The 12,298-nt window shown below is 41.8% G+C and overlaps 1 protein-coding gene across 2 annotated transcripts; it reads right to left on the bottom strand.

The window, feature by feature from the left end:
* Window positions 1–7,262: 7,262 nt before the first annotated feature.
* On the bottom strand, window positions 7,263–9,976 carry LOC135638571 (transmembrane 9 superfamily member 11-like). Of its 2 annotated transcripts, none has more exons than XM_065151738.1 (2): window positions 9,824–9,976; window positions 7,263–9,642 (listed from the first exon to the last, which is right to left on the bottom strand). In XM_065151738.1, the coding sequence occupies exon 2, from the start codon at window positions 9,615–9,617 to the stop codon at window positions 7,608–7,610; it is 2,010 nt and encodes a 669-aa protein (XP_065007810.1). In that variant the 5' UTR covers window positions 9,618–9,642; window positions 9,824–9,976; the 3' UTR covers window positions 7,263–7,607. The 2 variants fall into 2 exon arrangements, with proteins under 2 accessions (XP_065007810.1, XP_065007811.1); XM_065151739.1 differs by having other exon boundaries at window positions 7,263–9,733; window positions 9,824–9,969.
* Between the last annotated feature and the right edge of the window lie 2,322 nt (window positions 9,977–12,298).

Here is a 12,298-nt window from a genome sequence, read left to right as displayed (position 1 = left end):
AAAGGCCGAGAGACATGACTCAGGCGGGTAGGCTGCCCTGAGGTGGACTCGACAGTCTACGACCGAGGGACACGACTCAGGCGGGCAGGCCGCGCTAAGGTAGACTCGGGCAGTCTACGGTCGAGGGATGTGGCTCTGGCCGAGAGACACGACTCAGGTGGGCAAGCCGCCCTGAGGTGGGCTCGGCAATGCATGGCCGAGGGAAGTGGCTCGGGTCGAGAGACACAACTCAGGTGGGCAGGCCGCGCTGAGGTGGACTCGGGCAGCCTACGGCCGAGCCGTGTAGATTCAGAAAGGTTTAAGCTAGGGCCAACCGCGAGCCGAGAGGGGGTCAGGTAGATATTGAACCTTCGCTCAGAAGAGACTGAGGCAGGGCTTGGATTTCTTTTCATGAGGACTACATCGGGTAGCCACCGCGGGTGCATTGCCTCTCTTATGGAGCCCGCGGTCGGAGGTCGTCCCTTCTCCTCACGGCCGCCCAGGCCTCGGCTGCGATGTACCAGTTAGCCCGCTAGAGCATCTCTGGCACCGTAGTGGGAGGTTGCTCCGCGAGGGACCAGAGGAATCTGGAAGGTCGCAGGCCTATCACAAACGCTTGCACTAACAAAGAGGGGTGAGTGTCCGACAAGCCCCGGATTTGCGTGGCAAAGCGATCCACAAAATGTGAGAGGGGCTCATCCTCCTTTTGTTTGAGTCCGAGGAGCAGTGTTGCGGAGGGCTTTGGCCGTGCATAGGCTACGAAGTGGAGCTCGAAGTCCTTGGCGAGCTGGCCGAAGGAAGCAACCGTTCCCGTCTTCAAGCTGCCATACCACGCGTGGACCGACCCTCTTAGAGTGGTAGGAAACGCTCTGCACATCAGGGCATCAGAGGTTCCGTATAGCGTCATTTAGGCGCGAAAAGCAACTACATGGTCCGCTGGGTCAGTGGAGCCATGGTAAGCGTCTAGAGAGGGGAGCTGGAAGTCCGGGGGGACTGTCAGATCCCGTATCTCGGGTGAGAAGGGAGACCCTCGGTGTGTGTCCTCCCCAAGCTCTCCCTTGGACTTGCAAACCTCTTCCTGCACCTCGTCGAGTCGCTGGCTAACGAAGCGCAATTGGGCCCGCAGGGAGTCCGAGGAGAGTGCCTCGGGTTCCGGGCGACCGCTTGGGTTTGCCATCACTGGATCCCCGAGTGGGGCCGATCGGACCCGAGGCGAAGTGGGGGGCTCTAGTAGTGTCATGTGGGCCCGAACGAGCGCCTCGCGTTGTCGTAGTGGCTCGATTGCGGGCGGGTGCGCCGGATGAGAAACGAGCGGGATAATGGTTTGCACCATTTCCATTAGAGCTCGGACTTGACGGGCGAGGTCCTGAAAGGCCTCGGGTGACACGGGCGTTGAGTCGGCTGGGGCGCCGTCGGGCGGCGACAAGCCCGGGTCGTTGAATATTCGCCAATATCGTTCGGAGGTCGTGGCGGGGTGTTCGTCACGATGATCTCCGTGCGGGGGATGTTCCCCTGAGGCTTCGGTCGGGTGTGACCTCTCAGCCGTGGGCTCATCTGAGCCGCTCGGGTGATCACCCGATATTCTGGGCCCTTCCTCTAGCGCCAATCTGTTGTGGGAAACAGCCTTGAGTCGTGGCCTCGGGGCCGACGCGACTCGGTTCGAGTCCGGACGATGGGGATCTCTCCGGGGCGTTCCTCGAGCCCGTGGGGTCGGTCCGGTGCGATGGTCCGATCGGGACGGGGTCACCGTGTCCTCCGGGCAAGAACTCCTCGTCTGCGCGCCCGGCGGGGACCCTCGGCTTCGTACCTGCACAAAGGTTGGGCCGGGGTGCTCGGCCCGACCCCTCCGACGATCAAGTTAGCAGATGTGGAGGGGGTTTAAGAAGAAGAAGTGTTTGTGTCTATCCCTTTTCTCCCCTTATTCTTTGATGAACGAGAGGGTATTTATAGGGAAGCTTACTGTTGTTTGATGTGCCCGCTTGCAGGAGGCAGGCTGATAGCGTCTGACATGGGCGTTGGCGTGGCGTGAAGAACCGCGCCTGCGTAGGCGTTAATGTGCCTCGACCGATGTTCTGGTTCGGTTGACCGAGTGCCGTCGCGCCGATCGAGGCGTGAGGCGTCGACTGACGTCGGCCGAGTCTTATCATAATTACTATCCTCATCACAACCTATTTGTAATTAATAATTATTTAGAAATTAAAATATAAATTTAGACTTATTAATATCAAAACCAACCTAATCTTCTATACCAACAACATTAAAACCCTTTGTTGTAATATGACCAGATAGAATAATTGATCCATGGATTTGTTGTCTCAATCATTGACTCAAAATACTTGATAAGTCAATGATAAAATATATTAATTAAATATTTTTTTATGTGAGACCGATGATATTATTGCAGCATATCTGATCATTCATTATTTCTACCACTAGTCAATATTTGGTTTTGTTTAACACTTTCATGAAGCATGACCCTTACACTTTGCAAATAAATAGCATCAATAGTATGCCATCACCGTAACCAGGTTCAGCAAACATATACCTCCAATGTAACTTAGATCAGCTCCATTCAAGGATTGTGATATGAGCAAACATATTACTTCATGCACTCTTTTTAAGTATGCAAACAGTTTTACCATCTCTGTATCATAATCTCGAAAATTATCATCCTACCTCCCTGATATGGTCTAAACCTAAATATATAAAAGTATCCGAAGTGGTACCAAGATGATTCTGAAGTGGCTATGAGGTGGGGGCATCGAGCTCTCGAGGCATCGATATTGGGAGAGATTTTTTGACTCAATCCCTCTAATTCTCAAGTCAGTTATTGAGGACTTAGTGAGTATTCATTTTTTCAGGAAGAGAACCTCCTGTCGAAGCGCCAAGAATTACCTTTTATACCACATCTTGGAGGAGATAACTCGTAATTACCTCGACGTCCTCTCTCTAGCATTTTGTACATGTGGGCGACAGTTCTAAATGGTTTGCCTTGGACTTTTAAATAAACTATATTCATTAAGCATGATCCTTGTCATATCTTGTGAGCTCTTATTCTTTCTCTTAACAACTCTATTTTATTACAGATTTATTCAAGTGAAAAATTATGATTATACCCATTTAAATCATAAAATTCTTAAAAAATTATAATTTTTAAATTCACCACCATGATCAATATGAATAGAGAAAATCATAAAAACTTTTTCATTTTAAACTTATTTATAAAATTTAATAAATTATTTAAAATAATTATGTTTATATGTTAAAAAGTATATTCAAGTATATATACAATAATTATTAATAATCATAAAAGCATATTTGCTATCTCCTAGACTTATGATATCAATTAGTCTAAATAAATTCATATGAATTAATTATAATGGTATAGATGTACTTACTTAATTTTTAGGTTTGAAGCTAATCCATATATGTTTTCCTAGTTGGCACGCATCACAAATTTTATCTTTAACAAATTTAATTTTATGTATTTCTCTCACAAGTTTTTTAGTTCCAATCTATAAAATTAATTTCATACTAATATATCTTGGTCTCCTATACCATAGCCATACATCATCATTCAAAATCAAAAAACAAATTACATCATGAAAATCAATAAAATCAATACTATAATATTATCACTTCTTAAAGCTATCATAGATTTATCAGTATTTGACATTTTTATGATGCAATCATGAGATTCAAATCTAATATTATATCTCTTATGACAAAGTTGGCTAATGCTTATTAAGTTATGTTTTAAATCATCTACTATAAATATTTTTTAAAATAAAATATTTAATTTGTTACTAATATTTTTAATGCTAATGATTTTTCTTTTATTGTTATCTCTGATGGTAATATATCCTTCATCTCGGCAATGAGCTTTGAGAAGTTTGTAGGATCTCGGGTCATATGCCTTGAATATTTATTATGCATCTTTTACTCCTAGCTCTTTTTAGAGACATATCTACAAAAAAAAATATATATTTATTCTAGGTACCCATTTAACTTTAGGTCCTTCATTGTTAGATCTACCTTTTTTTTTTCTTTTAGCTTCAAATTATTTATGGTTCATTTAGGAACTCAAACTAATTTAAAATGATTATATTTTTTAAAAGAGCATGTGTAAACATAATGACCAAACTTTTCATAAAAGTTGCATTTAGCTTTAGGAGGAATATATAGTGTAACTCCTTTTATAAATTTAATTGGCTTTCAATGTATGCTCCTACTTGTGAAACCAATACCTTTTTTTCTAAATACACAATCTTGCTTAGCAAGAATCACATTAAAAGATATTTTAAATTTTAAATTTTTTTACTATTTATCATGGAAATATATTTTCCTTTTTAAGTGATTATATTACATCATTATTATCAGTAGACTCCAGTAATATTCTAGTTGTTCATTCATGACAAGTAAGATATTCTTTATATTTTTCAAAGCATATAATTCTAGTGATTTTTTAACTAACTTATTTTTAAGTTTAAGATTAGATGATTTTAAATCTTCACATTTAGTGCCAGAAGTATAAGATGTTGACATATAATTGTCATGTTTATTTTTCAATGTATCAAATTCATTAGCGAGTGAAATATGATCCCTTTTTAGCAAGCTTTATTTTTTATCAATCATTTTAAATTCATCATATAAATTATGAAATACTTCAAGTAATTCATCTTACGAAAAAGAAGTTTCGAGAGAGTCAAATACCTTATTATTGAAAGTCATTAAAGCATAATTTATTTATTTTTTATCATGTAATTTGTATATTATTTCATAGGTCATTAAGATCCTATAAGTTCTTTAAAAAGAAGATTATTCAAGTCTGTAATTTTTTGGATTATCGTTATCTTTGATCCCAACTTTAAATCTTGCTCACCAATTTAAGATTAGTATAGTTTTTACCAAGGGCTTTTAATCTATTGACAACATTTGTAAAACAGGTGTATATGTCACTAAGAGATTCACTTGATTTAATTTTGAATAACTCATAATTATAAATAAGAAAATTGATTTTAGATTCATTTACACCGTCAGTTCCTTCATGTGTGACTTCAAAGATATGTCATGCACGATATCACAAGTAGTTTACTAATCTTGAATTGGTTTTATAGGCACACCAACATCAAGAAAAGTTTCACGATTCGATCCCTATGACATTCAAGTCAGTTACTGAGGACTTATTGGATATTCATTTTTGGGAAGAGAGCTCCCCAATGAAACATTGAAAATTACCTTTTATACCACGTCTTAAGGAGACACAACCCATAATTGCTTCAATGTCCTCTTCTTGACATTTTGTTCATATGGGTGACAAAAGAGACAACCCCGAATAGTATGTCCTGGACTTCTATCTATGCAGGCAAACGTGGGAGAGTGAGTTAGATCTCTCTCCTTCCACGATAACTTCCATACGACGCTTATATATCGAAATGTTGACTGTTCGTTAATATATTCATTATCAATCTTCGTACTTTTTTTTTTTTTACAATGACAACCACAAAGAATACAAAACCCAACACCAAACATTCATACACAGAATCTGTAACCAGAAAATTTGTAACAAATGAATGTGTTGTGGTGACAAGTTTGAATAAACATATTCTTGAACAACAATCACAGAACAAACTACTGCATTGACATTAATATATTGTTGCATACTATTCACTGTTACATGTTTTAATGAGCATAACTCCATTTCAATGAGATTTATTTGATGCATGGAACTATATATTCATACCATACCAGATGCACTTTCTTTTGTGATTATAAAAACAGAAAAATAGTTATTTTATAATGAATTTGCTCTTGTCTTGAACTACAAGATTCATCTGTAACATATTAATGCTTTGTAGTCATGTCAATGAGGCTGATCATAAACAGCTTAATGGAGTTTTTTACCTCTTAGGTTGTCCAGAGAATTTCTCGTACATACTTGACCCTTACTAGTAGGCAGAAGCTGTCATAAATTTCAGAACTTGCAGAATCCATACTTAGAAACATATATGAGGATTGAATAAGGTGATAATAGCAACAAAATTCTCATAAATAGTTATATAAAAGCTAGTTTTGCCAAGAGATAAACATTTCCAGACTAATTACATTCTACCATTTAGGTCATTTGAATTAGGTGTGGGTTGTATGTTTATATTGGCATCAAACAATTGCATTTAGGACCATGCAGCAGCATACAAAATGTCCAAAGAATTGATGTTGCAGATTTCCTATGAGGAACAGAAAAATGCTGATGCCACAAGTTCTGTAGCTGCTGACAGCAGCAGGCATCTGAACTCGAAGGTTCGATTGGGTTGTTTTCCTTCTGAAGAAAACGAAAGGAAAAACTTCTATTAGTCGAAAAAAAGGATGATAGAGGGATAGGAAATGAGCCTGCTTCACCAGAGTCATGAAAAAATGAGAGGACCAGAGGTTCTAGCAAAAAAAGTCAGATCATGATCTTTCGGAGATCAAACACAATATGACAGAAGGAAATCAGAATGAAGACAAACTTGGATCATCGACTTGTTGCATTAATTACGGATTCTGCATGCAGTGTTTCTGGCTCAATCGGGTTGTTTAATCCAGATAATAGCCCTCGTGAAAAGAGAACAGAAGTACAAAGCTCGAATGCATACCTGAACTCAAAGGTCTCAGCTACAGGAGCAGAAAATGTCCTTGCTGTAGAATGCTTCATACAGGCCATCAAGAATAGAAGCGTGAAGCTTCGTGAATCTGGATATCTGTACATGGTCATGCTTCCAGAGTTTTATATCCCAAGTCCACATCAAAACACTGAAAGGATAGCAGGCTTAGACCTAAAATTTTCCAAAATTGCAAGATCATGCAGTGTAAACTGCCAATTCTTTTAGCCACCTGAAAATTATTATTTAGTGATGGAACTTTGAATCCTTTACTGTTGTCATTTTCCAATTAGTGTCACCTCCGAGAATAGTGAAGGCTAGTTATAATACAAGCAACTTCTTGGAAACAATAAACAAAATGCCATTTCATTTCATTTACTTGTTTAGGAATAGCTGCCAGGTTTCTAAGATGTACTGAATATGAATAAGTCAGCAAAAAAGCTATCAAATGAATGATACTAATGCAGAAGACAAACATGATGAGGTCTTCATGCTACAGAGTTCACAAAAGAACCAACCATAATGACAGTGCAGTAGAACAAATGAAACAAAAATGAGCTTTAAAGATTTGCAGTTACTGAGCTCAAAGATCTGTATGCTACATACAAAACGTAAGGAACTACAGGAGTTAAGAAATTTAGATGCAGCAAAATGGTATTCATTCTTCAAACAAGGTGCATTAGTTGAATAAGTTTACAGCTTAACATATGAAAGAGAAAAAGACGAGACAAAGTAAATGAACTGATAATTCAACAGATATACTCTACGACAAATTGAAGAGTTCCCAAAATGCAGGTAACAAAATGCAACAGCTACATTTATCGCCAACTAAGAAGAACAAGCATATAAGGTAATATTTTCCCTATAGATTTTCCAAGCTTCCCATTGAAGACAAATCGAAGAAGATTCTATGCTCTTCAAATTTGTATCAGATCTGCTAATTACTCAAGTTCACCCTCGCTAAAAATCCCTTGCGGCCAACGTAGCTCAATCTAGTTTAACAGATGAGAAGAGGTAGTGAACAAACCAGAAGGATGAAATGAATCCAACTGTCCCAGTAGCAAGCATGATGGCAATGACCATGAAGAGTGAGTAGCCAAGGTAAAGGGTGGCAGAGACCGGGCCACTTAAACTCTTAAGATCAAATACCAGGTAGTTCACCGAGTATAAGAAGATATATAGAGCCACTGAGCCGGAAGCAAAGAATGATTTCCACCACCATTTCCAGTCTTCCACACATATGTGCATGTAGGTAAGTACTAGAGAAACCTCAGCGCACACGATAACGAGGAGAATCAACACAACTAAGAGAAAGCCAAAAACATAGTAGACTCGGCCCATCCAAAGGCTTGACATTATGAAGAAAAGCTCAATGAACAGGGTACCAAAGGGTAGAGTCCCAGCTCCAATCACCAGCAACCATGATGGATACTTTTGTGGAGGGATCTCGCGAGGGATTTGATTAGTACGGACAGGGTACTCAATGTGGGGTGCCTTGGCACCAAGGAAACCACCAGTAAGAGTAAGTGGAACCGAGATGCAGAACCAGAGCAAGAGGAGCACAATGAACAAGGAAATTGGGATTGCCCCGGTGCTCTGGCTGCCCCACAACAGGAAATTTAATGTTGTCAAGATCAAGAAGGCAATACCCGGGAAGAAGCAAGCGACACGCCATGAGACCCCGACCCACCCAGAGTGATCCCCACATTTAATTGTCTTCCAAATCCTAACGGCAAAGTACCCTGCCACAATTCCAAGAATCAAGTAGAAGAACAGCATTCCCGTGATGAGAGTTCCACGAGAGGCAGGGGACATGAATCCAAGCGCAGCGAACAAGATGGTCACGATTGCCATGCCAAGTATCTGCACCCCATCACCTACCATCACACAGAGCAGTAATGGATGGTCTGGAGCCCTGAAGACATCCCCGACAACAAGCTTCCACCCAGAGAGCTCCTCATTCATCTGTGCTTGTGACTCCTTATCGAGCTCTTCGTACCGGGTGAGATCCCTCCGGACAGTTCTGAGTAAGATCACGAGAACAATGCCAGCTAGAAAAGCAATCACCATTAGCGAATTGAGGATTGAGAACCAATGAACCTTGGCTCCTTCCATCTTCAGATAAGCATCCCATCGAGACGGCCATTTGATGTCGCTCTCGACAAAGGCGACCTCGTAGGTGAAGACAATTGGCTGGTTTTGGGTCAGCTTCATGGCCACGGTGATAGGATCGCACTGGATCTTGGCCGGATACTTATCGTACATCTTCACATTCTTGATCGATTCCGCGTTGTGCAGGAAGCTGCATGGCACAACCTCGAATCCGACCACCATCCAACCAGGCTTGCCGGATCCCGACTTGCCCGTCGTCTGGATCACGTCGGCGGCGTCTCCAGTGCTGCCGACCACCCTCGCCGCATTGGCGTCCTCGTACTTGTGCACGAAAACGGTGAACTTGAGGTGATTGAACACGTAGTAGGCGTCACCAGCCCGGACTCCGACCGGGTACCCCGTCCATCTGAGGACGTAGTCGTCCTTCTTCGTGTACCGGATCGCCGGAAGGTTGTCCAGGATCACATTGACCTGGTACATCTCGTCGATCCGCTTCTTGAGGAGATCGAAGTCCTGGGACGAGAGGGGTTTGGATCCGCAGAGGAAGACGTCGGACTCGTTGGTAAACATCTTGAAGCGGTAAGGGGAGTTCTCGATGCGGTCGCCCATGAGGAGCTCACCGAGGTTCTCGGCACTGTCCTTAATGCCCTCCTGGGGACGGCAGAAGGGGAGGCTATAGTAGCCGAAGGGCATCTCGGTCTCGATGGAGGTGAGCGAGTTGACCTTCACCGAGAGGGCATCGCCGACCTGGTACTCGTGCGGGTAGCTACCAGGGAGGTAGAACCCGTCGCCGGAACGGAGGTCCGCGAGGGACGAGAAGAGCAACCAGAGGCCAAATCTGCGGAAAAATCCCATCTTGGCGGCGGATCCGGAAGCGAAACCCATCGGAGATGGGCTTTTGTTCACAGATCTGGAGAGAATTCAGATAGAAACCGGATCAGAAAGAGTAGATCTCAGCGTTGCGTGGCATTAGGAGTTCGATGTACAAATGCGCATCAAATCTGAAGGAAAAATCTTATCAAAATAGAAAAACATAGAGGAAAACAAATCAAACAAGGATGGATTAGAAGAGAACAGAGAACAGATCTGACCTGTGTGCAAGCGCCTTCAACTAGACGATGAGGGCAGGGAGATCTGAGAAGGAGGGAGAGGGCGACGCGTCTTTATAGTTCCTTTGTTGGGTTCCCGGTGGAGGTGGAGATGAAGACTTGTGGGCGTCCGAATTCCCAGAATGCCCATGTGACTTTCCGCAACTTCGCATATGTGTATATATAATGTGATTGTATGTTACGGCCATAAACATGTGCATGCATCAAAAGGTGTGCCGTCGATTGGTCTGATCTGATCTGGTCTGATCTAGATCAGATCCGGTCCAACCGGGAACCGATCCGATCCGCTCATTGAATATGGACTGAGTTCAATCCTGTCTAATCTAATTTCGTAGAGTGAAATATCATTCACTGCTAAAGGCTGTAGCCAATGTCAAGCATTAATGATGGTGGTAAGAATTATACATATATTTTTATAAAAATGAGTATTTTATTCTGTGTTTGCTTGGAAAACTTCGACAACCAAATGCTTACATGACTGATACAAATCTCCTACAAAATGGAGGTTTTAGAATTAGATTAGGTAGTGCAGCATATGTAATCAAACGACAGCTTTCTTCCTCTCACTGGTTTTACATGCAACCTGAGGACAAGTTCATAACATGCGACGTGGGGGTTGTCATGAGAAATAATGTCATCCATGGCGATACTATTCTTTGTCAAAAGCTTATAAAGCATACATGTGCTGTTGACATGTTCAGCTGATACCAATCACTAAGTTTCAAGTCCCTCCATGGACGAGCAGTCACCACGTTCGCCCATTCGAGAAGACAAGAACAGTCGATCTAATTGGCCAAACTGTAGTATTTTTTTTTTCTCCATGAATGTTGACATTGACATTGTTCTTACCTAACTTGTTATCTGTGCATAATTCTCTTAGTCGTAATGCCTGATTCAATGTTTTGTTTGCTGGTGTTAGGTCAAATTCCTAAGGCCTGTGCATGACAGCTTGACCTTGCAGCCGCCTAATTAGGTGGTAGAATTCCATTAAACATCATGCTCCAGTCTGCAAGTCATTTTCTCAATCATCTATTGTATCAATCAGAGCACACAGCAGGCAAAGAGGACTAATCACATCAAGCAAATGATCGGTTCCTTCCCCAATGCAAGATCATGATTGCAGTGTTGCAGCATCGTTCGAAATAGCATACTGCGATGGGCATCAGAAGTGCAGTATTCTAATTAATGGGTATAAGTAGACATGCAGATTGAAATACGTTCGTTGCTTAGCGAGAAGCTACTACTGCTTCACATGGAACCCATCTTCCTCCTCCGTGCGCCGCCGACAGAAGCCCCTGGCAGCTTGCAAAGGAGTGGAATGCGCAAAGCTTGCTGCCGAGCTGATGCCATGTCGGTGCCATGAGCGTCGAACCAGGAACGATATCATAATGCTGCTGCGTGGACAAGCCTTGGAACGGTCCTTCAGGTGATGCAAGGCGCACTTGCAGTCTCGGTGGTAGGGCCGCTGTTCGATGTGCGAGTTCGAGGCGGGGATGCAGCCAAGTAGTCTCTCAGCTGATCCGGCGGCCATCGCGTCCTCCTCCCCCCGGCCGCTCTCGCACTTGCTCGACGACCTCGGATTGTGTCGCATCATGGCTTCATTTATACTCGATCTAGCGTCGCTGCTCCAAGGTCACCTGCATGTATGGCTTAGATATCTCCGGCCTTGGGTTTAACGAAGCTTGGAGACAAGGAACAAGAACGTGGCGATCGAGAGGTAGCAGCCAAGGGGATATTGGGAACAGTGAAAGAAAGAGACAAAGATCGTATACAACACTGTTTAACATTATTTTTTGTTTAGTATTATGATAAGTGAAGAAGTGAGTAATTTGGTGTGAAAGTTATTAATTTTATTCATCGGAGTAATTAGATTTTGAAGGAGAGGTTCTTCTCATTAAGATACTTAAATTTATGATCAATTCTTAAATTATAAATTGATTAAGAATTAAAATATATAAGAAAAGTAAAATTATTATTTCATATTTGTCTCTATTATAATCTTTTATTATGCCCACATAATATTGAATTTCGATGTGAATCTTGGATCGATGCAATTAAAATATCTTACGAATGAGAGGTTTTGTAATGGAGTCCACTAAATAGTTAGAAGTGCAAACGTGAGAAACACATAGTTGACGTTTGACATTTTGATCTTTCACAAAGTGAAAGTTGATGATAATATGTTTCATGCATAAATAAAATATCGACTTAACGCATAGATAAATTGTACCGACATTATCATATTATGTTATAGGAGTGAATTAGGAGGTGATACTAAGTTCATACAAATTAGTTTATTCATAGTTCTACAATAGTAGTGGCAACGGTTTAGTATTCAACTTCAATGGTGGATCTTACGATTGTGTTCTATTTCTTAGAATTTCAACCGACAAGATTTGCTCCAAGGTAGACAATGCCGGCTAACTTAGATGTTCTGACATTAGTGTTGCCTACCCA

The sequence above is a fragment of the Musa acuminata genome, chromosome BXJ3-5 (assembly GCF_036884655.1).
Source record: "Musa acuminata AAA Group cultivar baxijiao chromosome BXJ3-5, Cavendish_Baxijiao_AAA, whole genome shotgun sequence".
NCBI classification, from domain to species: Eukaryota; Viridiplantae; Streptophyta; class Magnoliopsida; order Zingiberales; family Musaceae; genus Musa; species Musa acuminata.
Note: the sequence above shows the minus strand (reverse complement) of the source record. Positions and strands in the feature narration are given on the sequence as shown.

Excerpts from the sequence above, each read along its gene's own strand:
- LOC135638571 (XM_065151738.1), bottom strand. The coding sequence starts at position 9,617 with ATGGGTTTCGCTTCCGGATCCGCCGCCAAGATGGGATTTTTCCGCAGA.